Raw genomic sequence first — 12888 nt, forward strand, 5'->3', positions numbered from 1 at the left:
CCTTGGCCTCCCAAGGTGCTGGGGTTACAGGCCTAAGCTCCTGCACTGGGTCCCTAGAATCTTTTTACTTCCTCGGCAGAGACGGGGCGGGCCTGCCACCTACAACTCTACCTGGCCCTAAAGGGCTGGTGCACCCAAGCTGACTGCACCTGGATCCTTCTTTCAAATGAGGACCCCTTACTGGTTGTCGGGGAGAGAGTAGGATAAGGGCACCCCCCCCTTCAGTGCTCCCAAAGAGCCCAGACCAGAAGCTCAAGGAGATGCCCAATTTCTACTGCCCTAGGCAGGGTCCTCCTCCCCAACCTGACACCCCGACCTGGGAAGGGACAAGTGCACAGCACCAGGTGCAAGCCTGGCACGTCCGATGGCGCTGCGGGCACTACCAGCAGGTGGCGCCGGAGAGCGCCTCCCCGATGGGAAGCTGGGCTGCATCTGCCACAGCTGAAGGGTTAGAGGCTGAGAGCTACCGCGCAGCTGGGCTCCTGGAGAACCGGTGGTGAGATGTGGCCATTGTGGGCCCCATGGCCCCACCCGTGACATCACCGCGCCTATCTGGGCTCTAGGAAGCCGGCAGCCACTCCGTGCACAAGGCTTTGGGGCCGCATTCCTACTGGGTGACTTCCAGCTCATCCTCCCCCTGCCTTGGGGTTTTCTCCCCTTTATGGAGAACAGTTTCCTGTAACTATCTAAAGATGTTGGCCGGGCATGGTGGCTCACACCTGTAATCCCAGCACTTTGGGAGGCCAAGGCACGTAGATCGCCTGAGGTTGGGAGTCCGAGACCAGCCTGGCCAACATGGTGAAACCCCGTCTCTACTAAAAAGTACAAAATTAGCTGGGCGTGGTGGCACGTGCCTGTAATCCCAGCTACTCAGGAGGCTGAGGCAGGAGAATCACTTGAACCTGGGAGGCGGAGGTTGCAGTGAAAAGAGATGGCGCCATTGCACTCCAGCCTGGGTGACAGAGCAAGACTCCATCTCGAAAAACAAAAAGATGTCAGGAGCACCTCCCCTCCCCACCATTAAGCTCTCTGGTGACCCCAACCAATGTCAGACAAGAGAAAAGCGTTGAAATTTTAAATGCCCAGAAACTTCCATTGTATTAATCAGGGGTTAGCGCAGTACAGGCACCACGTGGTTGTCTCCAGGAGCTTGAGGGGCCTGAGCAGACTGGGGGGACATCCCCTCCCTGGGGCTGGGCCCACTGGCCACCCTTCTGCCCAGGGGCTGACCCTCGGGCCCCATCCCCAGCAGCCCAAAGGCTGTGCTGAAGAGGTTGATGGGAGTGGAGCCATCGGTGATGAGGGTTGATTTCAGGCCCAGGGACTGGAGCAGTTTTACCTGGAAGGCGAGAACAAGAGGAAGTTTAGATGGGTGTCAAACCCTGGCCACTTCAAAGTGACCCTCCTTAAGTCAGCTGATTTGAAGGGTCACCTCCCCTGCATTTGACCACCCTGCTTGACTGCCTTGGAAACGCTTGTCACAGACTGCTGTCCCATCCATTTCCTGTCTCCTCCAAGCTCTGGCTCACTGCTGGGTCTAGTAAAGTGCCTGACGTTGATGCAGCGTGACACCGCGTGAATGACCTGTGATGCAGGGACAGGTCACTCACCCCTCCCTTCCCCACCGTCTTTCCAGATGTTGTGTTTTCTGCCTTGGCTCTGCCTTCCTGGTTCCAAGGTTGGTCCTGAAACCAACACGCCTTCCCCAACTCTCACCTGCATCTCAGGCCCAGCCACAGCAAGGTCCCTGATGGTGCTGGGGCCTATGGCCTCTGTCATCTGCTTGAACTTCTTCACCTCCACCTCGGCCAGCTGCTGAGCCTTGCTCACCTCCAGCTCCAGCTGGGCCCGAGCATAGACCAGTTCCAGCTCTCGGACCTTCTGGACCCGCTGGAGCTCAGCCTCCTGGAAGGGGAAAAATCCAGCATTATTTTTTGACCCAGGCTGGAATGCAGATCAGGACTCACTGCAGCCTTCAACTCCTGGCTCAAAGGATCCTCCTGCCTTAGCCTCCTGGGTAGCTGGGACTACAGGCACATGCCACCACACCCAACCAATTAAATTTTGTTTTATGTAGAGATGAGGTCTTGCTATGTTACCCAGACTGGTCTTGAATTGGTCTCGACCTGACTTCAAATGATCCTCCCACCTCAGCTTTCCAAAGTGCTGGGGTTACAGGCATGAGGCACCACACTAGGTCTTTTTTTTTTTTTTTTGAGACGGAGTCTCGCTCTGTCACCCAGGTTGGAGTGCAGTGGCCGGATCTCAGCTCACTGCAAACTCCGCCTCCCGGGTTCACGCCATCCTCCTGCCTCAGCCTCCCGAGTAGCTGGGACTACAGGCGCCCGCCACCACGCCCGGCTAGTTTTTTGTATTTTTTTTAGTAGAGACGGGGTTTCACCGTGTTAGCCAGGATGGTCTCGATCTCCTGACCTCGTGATCTGCCCATCTCGGACTCCTAAAGTGCTGGGATTACAGGCTTGAGCCACCATGCCCGGCCTGGGTCTCTTTTTACATTTATTTTTATTTACTTATTTTTGAGGTGGAGTTTTGCTCTTGTTGCCCAGGCTGGAGTGTAGTGGCACAACGTTAGCAATATGCAGCCTCCACCTCCTGGGTTCAAGTGATTCTCCTGCCTCAGACTACTGAGTAGCTGGGATTACAGGCGCATGCCACCACACCCAGCTAATTTTTTGTATTTTTAGTAGAGATGGGGTTTCACCATATTGGCCAGGCTGGTCTTGAACTCCTAACCTTAGGTGATCCATCCACCTTGGCCTCCCAAAGTGCTGGAATTACAGGCGTGAGCACCCGGCCTCTTAATGGGATTTTGAGCATTAAATAAGATCATGCGTGTGAAGCACACACAGCGCTTGTGCCAAGGTGGACAGTGCATGAGCGCCCAGCTGCAAAATGGGTGTTCTAATCCTTACCTTCCAGCAATGGAGTCAACGAATCCTACAAGGCAATGGACTTTGTCAAATACAAATACTTGCATGGGATGCTGGGGGACCTGGTGTCCTATACAGTCTCAGGGACTGTAGGCAATGGGTCTTTTCCAGGTCTCAAGGCCACCCCCTTCTTGATGCCTCCTCCTACTCACTGTCTCGATGGCCAAGGCCTGTGCTTTCAGCTTGGCCTGCAGCACAGACCCTTCTCCCTCAATCCGGGCTGCCTCTGCACGGGACTCGGCCTCCGCCTTGGCAGTCCCAGTGCTCTCCACGGCCATGCTGGAGAGAAGGCAGAGTCAGGTAAGACCCGGGAGACAGCCCAGTCCCCTCATGGCCTTGACTTATGCTGTAGCCGTGCACTGTCTCATCCACACCCCCTCACCCTGGCCTGCTGCCCCCACCGGCTGCCGTCCCAAGACCCTCAGCTGCTGCCAGTCTCCTCCTCTAGTTTTCAACCCACCTCAGAGCCTCCAGCTCCAAGAGTTCCTTGCGAGCTTTCTCAGCTTCTGACTGGTCCAGGATCTTCTGCCGCTCAAGCCGGCCGCGGGCTTCCTGCTCCAGTCTCTGAGCCTCGTGCCTGGAGGAGACGGAGTGCAGGTGAGAGGCTGGCATTGGGCTGGAGCAGGAACAGGAGCACCAAGGGCAGAGACCACCAACGAAACCGGTGCCCGGGACAGACCCCGGCCCCTAGAAGGCACCTGATACGCAACTCAACCCAGAATGGTATATGTGTCACAAGCCAGTGTCATTCTAGGCCCGACAAATGCAGGCATGACCGTAGTCCCTGCTTTCACGCCACTTGAGTGGGGGAAAAAACAAGTACACAAGGAGGATTTCAGACAGTGACAAGTATCTTGAAGGTAGTAAAGTGGGAGAGACCAGGCAAAGAGGTTGCTATTCAGCTGTGAGAGAAAGGAAACGGTTCCCCAAGGAGGGGATCTTTGGGCTGAAACTAGGAGGAGCCTGCCTGGAAGGGAGCCTGGGGGCCGGTGGGGGGAAGCTTTCTGGGCAGCAGGAACAGCCATTGCAAAAGGCCTTCAGGTGGGTCCAAGCTGTGCATTGAAGGAGCAGAGGAAGCCAGTGGGGCTGGAACATGTCAGCTGGAACAAGTTCTGGGGGCAAGGAACATGGAAGGGGGAGGCTAGAAGGCAAATTGGGGGAGGTCGGCTGGACCTGCAGGACAGAGTTTGGGTTTTATCACATGCAAGATGAGAGGCTGCAGGAATCGCATCTGATACGTGCTTTTTTTTTTTTTTTTTTTTGAGACAGGGTCAGTCTCCCAGGCCTGTTGCTCAGGCTGGAGTGCAGTGGCGCAATCATGGCTCACTGCAGCCTCAAACTCCTGGCTTCAAGTGATCTTCCTGCCTCAGCCTTTCACAGTGCTGTGATTACAGGCATGGGCCACCGCGCCCAGCCTGATTCACATTTTAAGTGGGTCACCAGATCTGTCGGGTAGAGAATAGATCCTTGGGGGTAGAGATGGCAGAAGGCAGTCCATAGGGGATGCCAGGTTATCCAGGTCCCAGCAGTGGCCTGCCATGGGCATTATGGGCAGCCGAGCTCCCAGCCTCACTCACTTGGCTGCTGCTTCCTGGGAGTTGGTGGTGATCTCGATGGCCAGCTGGACGCTGCGTTGCAGGGCGTCCCGGGTTCGCTGATCCACAGGCTCCACTGACTGCACGTCCACACTGCTGACCACCAGCCCGTTTTGGGGGAAGACAGCCCGGTCCCGGGGCCTGGGCAGGGCCATGCCGTCAGGGCCCTTGGCTTCTGAGGTCTCAAAGCCAAAGACGGCAGTGCGAATGATGCGGGCTGAGTTCTTATGGAAGTCATCGAAAGTGACAGAGGCCACGGCCCCCCGCACCCGGGATGCGATGGCCTTGCAGGCATCACCTACAAAGTCTGGCACTGAAAAGAGCTTGGCCATCTCTTGGGGGTCCTTCCGATCATTCACCTCAAAGTGCCTGTGAACAAACAGGCCCAGAATGGGGAAGCTGCTTTCACCCAGGAATCTCTCTTTTTTAGAAGAGACAAGGTCTTGCCATGTTACCCAGGCTGGTCTTGAACTCCTGGGCTCAGGCAACCCTCCCACCTCAGCCTCCCAAAGTGCTGGGACTACACATGTGATCATGCCCAGCCAGCAACTCTCTCCGAGAAGAACTTCAACACTCACCCTGTGTGGCTGGGCAGGGTCCCTCACAATAGAGAGTGCTAATATATGCCTGGTAAAATCCTAAAAACTTAACACATGTTCTCCTTTAATCTGCTCGACCACCCTATGAGATGGCGATGATCACCACCCCCATTTTACAGATGAGGAAGTAGAGGTCCAGAGAAGTCAAGTGGCTGGCCCAAGACTTGCCATATAACATGTGACAAGCCAGAAAACTGAACCAGGCACCTGCTTCTGGGGCCTGTGCTCTTAACTATGATGCTATAGTACCTGGGAATATGTCAGCAGCTGTCTGCCGCCATCAGGGCACTGACTGCTCTAAGCTAAGAGGCGAGGGGCATGCTTGGGAGTGTTGAACATTCTTTCTGGAAACAGAATCTCACTCCATCGCCCAGGCTGGAGTGCAGTGGCACAAACTGGGTTCACTGTAACCTCTGCCTCCTGGGTTCAAACGATTCTCCTGCCTCAGCCCCTTGAGTAGCTGCAACTACAAGCTGGGACTACAGGTGCCCACAACCACTCCTGGCTAATTTTTGTATTTTTAGTACAGACAGGGATTCAACATGTTGGCCAGGCTGGTCTCAAACTCCTGACCTCAAGTGATCTGCCTGCCTCAGTCTCCCAAAGTGCTGGGATTATAGGCATAAGCCACCATGCCCGACTTTTCTTTTTTCCTTCTTCCTTCCTTCCTTCAAGACAGGGTCTCTGTGGGTCTCTGTTGTCCAGGCTGGAGTGCGGAGGCACAATCATAGCTCACTGCAGCCTCAAATTCCTGGGCTCGGGCAATTCTCCCAACTCAGCCTTCCAAGTAGTTGGGTCTACAGACATGTACCACCATGCCCAGCTAGTTTATAAAATTTTTTTGTAGAAAGTCTTGCTATGTTGCTCAGCCTGGTCTCAAACTCCTGGCAGTCCTCCCGCCTCAGCCTCCCAAAGTGCTGGGATCACAGGTGTGAGCCACCGTGCCTGGTCATGAACACTGTTTCTGTTACATGACTTATCTCACCCAATCCTAATAGCTGCTATTGAGCTCTGACCAATATAGGCACTGTTCTAACGCCCATTGCATCCTTTCAATGGCCTTGTGAAGGAGGTAATGCTGTCTTCCTCATGTTACAGATAGGGAAACTGAGGAAAGCACCCTGTCCCTTGTCCAGGTCCATAGGCTGCAAACAGCAGGGCTGGGGTGCAGGCCAGGGTGGTCAGTTTCAGAGCTTGTGTTCTCGCTACCCACTCGCACTGCCCACTCCCGCCGGCTGTGTCCCATGCATCTTTTAACAGCCTGGCAGTTAAGCATTTGACTGCATGCACACTGGGAGCTTAGCTGGGGTAGTGTCCTGCTACTGGATCCATGAGTCCTGACTCCAAGAGGTGAGCCCACGCCTTCCTTGGATTTGCGTGAACTCCTGGGTTCCCTCTTGACCTTGGCACTGAATGAGGTGTCCTGCCCTCATGGGGAGCCCAGCACTTGAGCAGGCACCTCCTTTTCTTGGGGTTCCTAGGCTGCACCCAGCAGGAACCATCACCCACTGCTTACCTGGTTTGTTTTTGTTTGTTTAGAAACAGGATCTTGTTCTGTCACCCAGGCTGGAGTACAGTGGGGCCATCATGGCTCACTGCAGCCTGGACCTCCTAGGCTCAAGCGATCCTCCCACCTCAGCCTTCCAAAGTGCTAGGTTTCCAGGAGTGCACCCCCGTGCCCTGTCCCCGTTTTTACCAGTTGTAGGCCAGCTGCAGTTGCAGCCTGGCATGATCCGCCGTCTCAATGGTGATGACGTCTGTGAAGAAGTCAGGCCCCAGCAGCAGGCAGAGCGCACGGCGGGCATGGGGACGCTTGGGCCGCCCAGCCGAGAGGGACAACACCGTGAACTGCTCCTCAGGACCCAGCGACACCAGCTCAGGCCCAAAGACCACGCTGCAGAGACAGCCCGGAGTCAGAGTCAGACCTGTGGAGAGCCGCCCCCTACACCCTGCCCTGCCAGAGCTCACCGGGCTCGCTTCTCTCGGTAGTCGTACACCTGCACAGCAGCGTTGTGGGGCACGCGGTAGCTGACCACGCGGGTCTTGTTCCGGGGCGCCAAGGGCTGGAGGCTCTTAGCGGTGTCCTTCTCACCTCTGTCTGCCAGAGGGTCCTGCCCCTTGTTCAGCAGCTCCTCCACCCCGGGAGGCAGCTCCTTCTCCCACAGGACTTCGTCCTGGGTCAGCATGTAGGTGCTTCCAATCACAGCGCGTACCTTGAGACAAGGACAGGGAGGGACGCTGCCCGTAAGGGTGGAAGGGAGGAAGATCCGCCCAGCTGTCCTGAAGCACAGCCTGTCCATAGAAGGCGTGGCACGAGGTTAAACACCTTCTCTGCCGGGAGGCCAGGCACCAGCCCGGGTTTGCCATCTGTTGGCCCTGTCATCGTGGGCTAACTACCTCATCCCTTGGGCTTCAGTTTCCTCCTCTGTCAAGTGGACTTGACAGTGGCTACCTTGCAGGGTCTAGGGGTGAATGACATCTCACATGTCTAGCTCAAACGCTCTTGGCACAGAGAAGGTGCTCAATGTTATTTCTAGAATCTTCCTTCATGGGGCAGTTTGGAGGGCACCCCAGGGACGTTGAAGTAGGTCATGTACACGGATGCTCCCTAGGATTCCGAGCTGGACTTCCAGCTTGGATTCTTAGAGAAGGTTGGAGATGTGGCCCGAGGTCAAATCAAGGTCAAGGTTTTAGGTGAAGCAGCAAAAATGAAAGATTCCACTGGGATATGGGCATGAGGGAGGAGGTCCTTCCTGTTCCCTGGCCACCCCAACAGACCTTTATATGCTGGGAACCAGGTCTGCTGTGCGACAGGGTCCCTGTCCTAAACCCCCACTTGTCCTCTTAGTAGAGGTTCTAATTTTTTTTTTGAGATGGAGTCTCACTCTGTCGCCCTGGCTGGAGTGCAGTGGTGTGATCTTGGCTCACTGCAACCTCTACCTCCCAGCTCAAGCAGTTCTCCTGGCTCAGCCTCTCAAGTATCTGGGACTACTCGGACCACCACCACGCCTGGCTAATGTTTGTATTTTTAGTAGAGACAGGGTTTCACCATGTTGGCCAGGCTAGTCTCGAACTCCTGCCCTCAGGTGATTCACCCGCCTCAGCCTCCCAAAGTGCTGAGATTACAGGCGTGAGCCACCGCACCCGGTTGGTTCTAACATTTCAAATGAGGTATTTAAGGCAGGATGGCAAACACTCCACATAGTACCTTCCCCCAACCATACAGCCAACTTGATGTGGCTCTCCATGCTGCTGAAGTCCCTGCCCACCTCTCCCACACACCCAGAAAAAGCCACCACCAAGGCCAAGGCCACGTGGCAGCACCACCACCCACCCCCAGCCATTACCTTTCCAGTCTTGACATCCTGCACATAGATGCCCTCATTCTCATCTAGAGGGATGGCCTGGCGCTCCTCCACCACCTCCACCTTGGCAGATGGCACATACTCCAGGGGTCCACGGATGAGCCAGTGGTCCCCAGCCTGGTGTGAGACTTTCTCTTCATCCTCCCCCTCCTCCAGGGGCTGCAGGGCCCTCAGCAGCAGCCCTTGCTGCTCCGACAGCACGTACACATCCTGGATGCCTTGTTCCAGCTGCTCTCCCGGCTGGAGGAAAAAAGACTTCTCTCCCTAGTGGGGAGACGTGCGGTTAGGGGCAGTGCCTTTAGGGTTGCGGGTGCCTCCGATGGCACCTCCCCAGCCCCGTGCTGCCTCAGGCCTGTGTGGAGGACAGGAGCCCCAGAAGCCCGCCACCACCCCCACATCATAATGCAGTGAGGCACTGTCTGGACTGTGAGGCTCTACACAAACGTCTGCCGAATCTCATCTGCTCAAACGTGTCCTTGAAAGATTCCATAAACTGTCAGAACCTGGATCCACGCAAGCTAAACCATTAAAAAAACAACCTGTTTTTTCTTCTTTCTCCCAGGCTTTGTTTTCTAGAGATGGTGTAACCTAGGGCTCAACAAACTCTGATTTTCAGGCCAAATCTGGATTCTGCCTGTTTTTTTTTTTTGTTTTTTTGTTTTTTTTTTTGAGACAGTCTTGCTCTGTTGGCCAGGCTGGAGTGCAGTGGCATGATCTCAGCTCTCTGCAGCCTCAACCTTCCAGGCTCGAGCAATCCTCCCAGCACAGCCTCCCAAGGAGCTGGGACTACAGATGCGCGTCACCACACCCGGCTAATTTTTGTGTGCTTCGTAGATGATGGGGTTTTGCCATGTTGCCTAGGCTGGTCTCAAAGTCCTGGACTCAAGTGATCTGCCCACCTCAACTTCCCAAAGTGCTGGGATTATAGACGTGGGCCACCATGCCCAGCACTGCCTTTTTAAAAAAAATTTTATTGAGATATAATCCACATATGAAATTTTCCCATCTAGAGTATACAATTCACAATTCAGTTGTTTTAGTATACTCAGAGTTGTCCAACACATCACTACTATGTTAAGTCTAGATATTTTCATCATCACCCTGAAAAGAAATCCTGTACCTAAAGTTATTCCTACCTTCCCCACCCACACCCACCCATTGCAACTAGTCTATTTTAGTGTTTACCTATTCTGGACATTTTCACTACTAAATGGAACATGCAATTAAGTGGCCCCTATTGATGTCTATTTTTTTTTTTTTTTTTTTTTTTTTTTTTTTGAGATGGAGTCTCGCTCAGCAGCCCAGGCTGGAGTGCAGTGGTGGGATCTTGACTCACTGCAACTACTGTCTCCCGGGTTCAAGGGATCCTCCCCTCTCAGCCTCCTGAGCAGTAGCTGGGATTACAGGCACCCGCCATCACGCCTAGCTAATTTTTGTGTTTTAGCAGAGATGGTGTTTCACCATGTTGGCCAGGCTGGTCTTGAACTCCTGACCTCAGGTGATGTGCCCTCCTCAGCCTCCTAAAGTGTTAGGATTACAGGCGTGAACCACCGCGTCCGGCCAGCTTCTTTCACTTAGCATAACGTTTTCAATTTTATCCATGTTGTATCACCTATAAGTATGTCATTTCTTTCTCCCCCCACCCCGCCCAGAGACAGGATCTCATTCTATTGCCTCAGGCTGGAGTACAGTGGCACAGTCCTAGCTCACTATAGCCTCCACTTCCTGGGATCAAGTGATTTTCCCACTTTAGCCTCCCAAGTACCTGGGACTACAGGTGTGCCACCATGCCTCGCCAATTTTTTAAAGTTTTTGTAAAAATGGGGTCTCACTATGTTACCCAGGCTGGTCTCGAACTCCTGGCTTCAAGCAATCCTCCCACATCGGCCTCCTAAAGCACTGGGATTATAGTCACGAGCTGCTACGCCTGGCCTGCCATTTCTTTCTTATGGCTAAATGATATTCCATTGTATGAATATGCTACAATTTTTTATCCATTCATTAAATACATACATTTGGGTTATTTCTACTTTTTTTTTTTTTTGAGACAGTCTTTCTCTGTCACCCAGGCTGGAGGGCAGTGGTGCTATCTCGGCTCACTGCAACCTCCGCCTCCTCGGTTCAAGCGATTCTCCTGCCTCAGCCTCCAGAGAAGCTGGGTTTACAGGTGCCTGACACCATGCCCAGCTAATTGTTTTTTGTATTTTTAGTACAGAAGGGGTTTCGCCATGTTGGCCAAGATGGTTTCCAATTCCTGATCTCAAGTGATCCACCTGCATTGGACTCGCAAAGTGCTGGGATTACAAGTGTGAGCCACCATGCCTGGCCTATTTCTACTTTTTCTGCCTCCTGTTTTTGCAAATAAAATATTCCAGAAACATGGCAGTACTCACTTGTTTACGTACTGCCCATGCTGCTTTCCTGACATAACAGCAGAGTTGAAGAACTTCCACAGAAACGATGACTCACGGAGCCCGGAATATCTACCATCCAGCCCCCTTTACAGAATGAGTTTGGCAACTGCTGGTATTCCCACATATAGTTCAGAGAGGGGATGAGGTAGCGGGTGGGAGAGGGTAAACCAAGAGGTTTGTTTTACGAAAGATGACAAAGCAAAGTGCACACCAGAATATAAAAGATGTGAAGTATAGTCACTGCGTGATAGTTCAGTCCACTACAGACTGCACATGGTGGTCCTGTAAGATTATAATGGAGCTCTTTTTTTTTTTGAGATAATCTCACTCTGTCGCCCAGGCTGGAGTGCAGTGGCACGATCTCGGCTCACTGCAGGCTTGATCTCCGGGGTTCAAGCGATTCTTGTGCCTTAGCCTCCCAAGTAACTGGAATTACAGGTACCCACAACCACACCCGGCTAATTTTTGTATTTTTAGTAGAAACAGGGTTTCCCCACGTTGACCAGGCTGATCTTGAACTCTTGACCCCAAGTGATCCACCTGCCTTGGCCTTCCAAAGTGCTGGGATTACAGGCATGAGCCACTTGCTGGCCGATAATGAAGCTTTCATACTGTGTTTTTACCTTACCTTTTCTATGGCTAGATACATAAGTACTTACCATTGTGTTCAGCTACCGGCAGTATTCAGGACAGTCACATGCTGCACAGGTTGGCGGCCTAGGGGCAGGCTACACCATCTAGCTTAGGTGATAGTAGGCTGTGCCATCTAGGTTTGCATAAGTGGACTCTTTTGCACAAAGACAAAATTATCTAAGGACCATTTCTCAGACTGTATCCCCATCATTAAGTGGCACATGACTGTATCAGAGAGTTTCAGAGTCTCAGGCAGAGGGTAGCCAGGAGACCTTCCCAGAAGGGGAATTAACTTCAGGTCTGAGGGGTTAGAGGCTGCCAGGAACCAAATGGGCCAGTGTCTCAGGCGTGTAAGAACTAAGCGTGTAAAGGCACAGAAGGTGTTCCCAGAACGTGCCTCTGGAGGAGAGAAGGGAGAGAGGGCAGAGGGCCTCGTGCCACTAGAGGGCATACATCTCCCAGGGCAGTCCTCTGTGGGGGGTGTAGGGACCTCACCTTGACCACACGCTTCTGCCCCAGCTGATTCTTGCCATCCGGTCCGACAGGGTCGAGAATCACACAGTAGTTGTGGGGGCCCAGGGTGGTGATGGGCACAACCCCTAGCACCTCCTCGTGGACATCTGGCACATGAGCCTCCGTGTCCTGCACCGTCACCAGCCACTCCTCCCCAGTGCGGCGGGACACTCCCCGGAAGTCCCGGAAGTTCCGCCGAGCCCGGAGGTGCAGGGCTGTCTGCAGAGCAAGGTGTTGGGTATTTGAGTGACCTGCCTCCAACTTCAGGGGATCTGCGAGCCAGATTCGCCACCAAACTCTCCCAATGCTCCCAGGTCTCAGGGACAATTTCTACCAATCCAGGGATTTTTTTTTAGTCGGAATCTCGCTCTTGTTGCCCAGGCTGGAGTGCAATGGTGCGATATCAGCTCACTGCAACTTCCACCTCCTGGGTTCAAGCGATTCTCCTGCCTCAGCCTCCTGAGCAGCTGAGATTACAGGCACATGACACCACACCCAGCTAATTTTTGTAATTTTAGTAGAGATGGGGTTTCACCATGTTGACCAGACTTGTCTCCAACTCCTGACCTCAGGTGATCCTCCTGCCTCAGCCTCCCAAAGTGCTGGGATTACAGGCGTGAGCCACCGTGCCCGGCTGACTTTGTTTTTTTTGAGACAGGGTCTTGCTCTGTTGCCCAGGCTGGAGTGCAGTGGCATGATCATGGCTCACTGCAACCTCTGCCTCTGGGGTTCAAGCGATTCTCCTGCCTCAGCCTCTGGAGTAACTGGGACTACAGGCCTGCTCCACTACACCCAGCTAATTTTTTTTTTTTTTTTTT

The 12888-nt window shown here is 53.5% G+C and overlaps 1 protein-coding gene across 1 annotated transcript in view; it reads right to left on the reverse strand.

The window, feature by feature from the left end:
• Positions 1 to 1066: 1066 nt before the first annotated feature.
• The window catches only part of MVP (major vault protein), a 29327-nt gene continuing 17505 nt past the window's right edge, over positions 1067 to 12888 (reverse strand). Inside the window, exons 7-15 of the mRNA XM_017881387.1 lie at positions 12053 to 12289; positions 8493 to 8774; positions 7114 to 7358; positions 6842 to 7039; positions 4529 to 4915; positions 3412 to 3528; positions 3104 to 3230; positions 1717 to 1905; positions 1067 to 1339 (exon numbers count right to left, since the gene is read on the reverse strand). Of these exons, the coding sequence (XP_017736876.1) occupies positions 1112 to 1339; positions 1717 to 1905; positions 3104 to 3230; positions 3412 to 3528; positions 4529 to 4915; positions 6842 to 7039; positions 7114 to 7358; positions 8493 to 8774; positions 12053 to 12289 (2010 nt within the window). The 3' untranslated portion in view covers positions 1067 to 1111. The remainder of the gene's footprint in view (positions 1340 to 1716; positions 1906 to 3103; positions 3231 to 3411; positions 3529 to 4528; positions 4916 to 6841; positions 7040 to 7113; positions 7359 to 8492; positions 8775 to 12052; positions 12290 to 12888) is intronic.

Source organism: Rhinopithecus bieti, unplaced genomic scaffold (assembly GCF_001698545.2).
Source record: "Rhinopithecus bieti isolate Rb0 unplaced genomic scaffold, ASM169854v2 scaffold_13243, whole genome shotgun sequence".
NCBI classification, from domain to species: domain Eukaryota; kingdom Metazoa; phylum Chordata; class Mammalia; order Primates; family Cercopithecidae; genus Rhinopithecus; species Rhinopithecus bieti.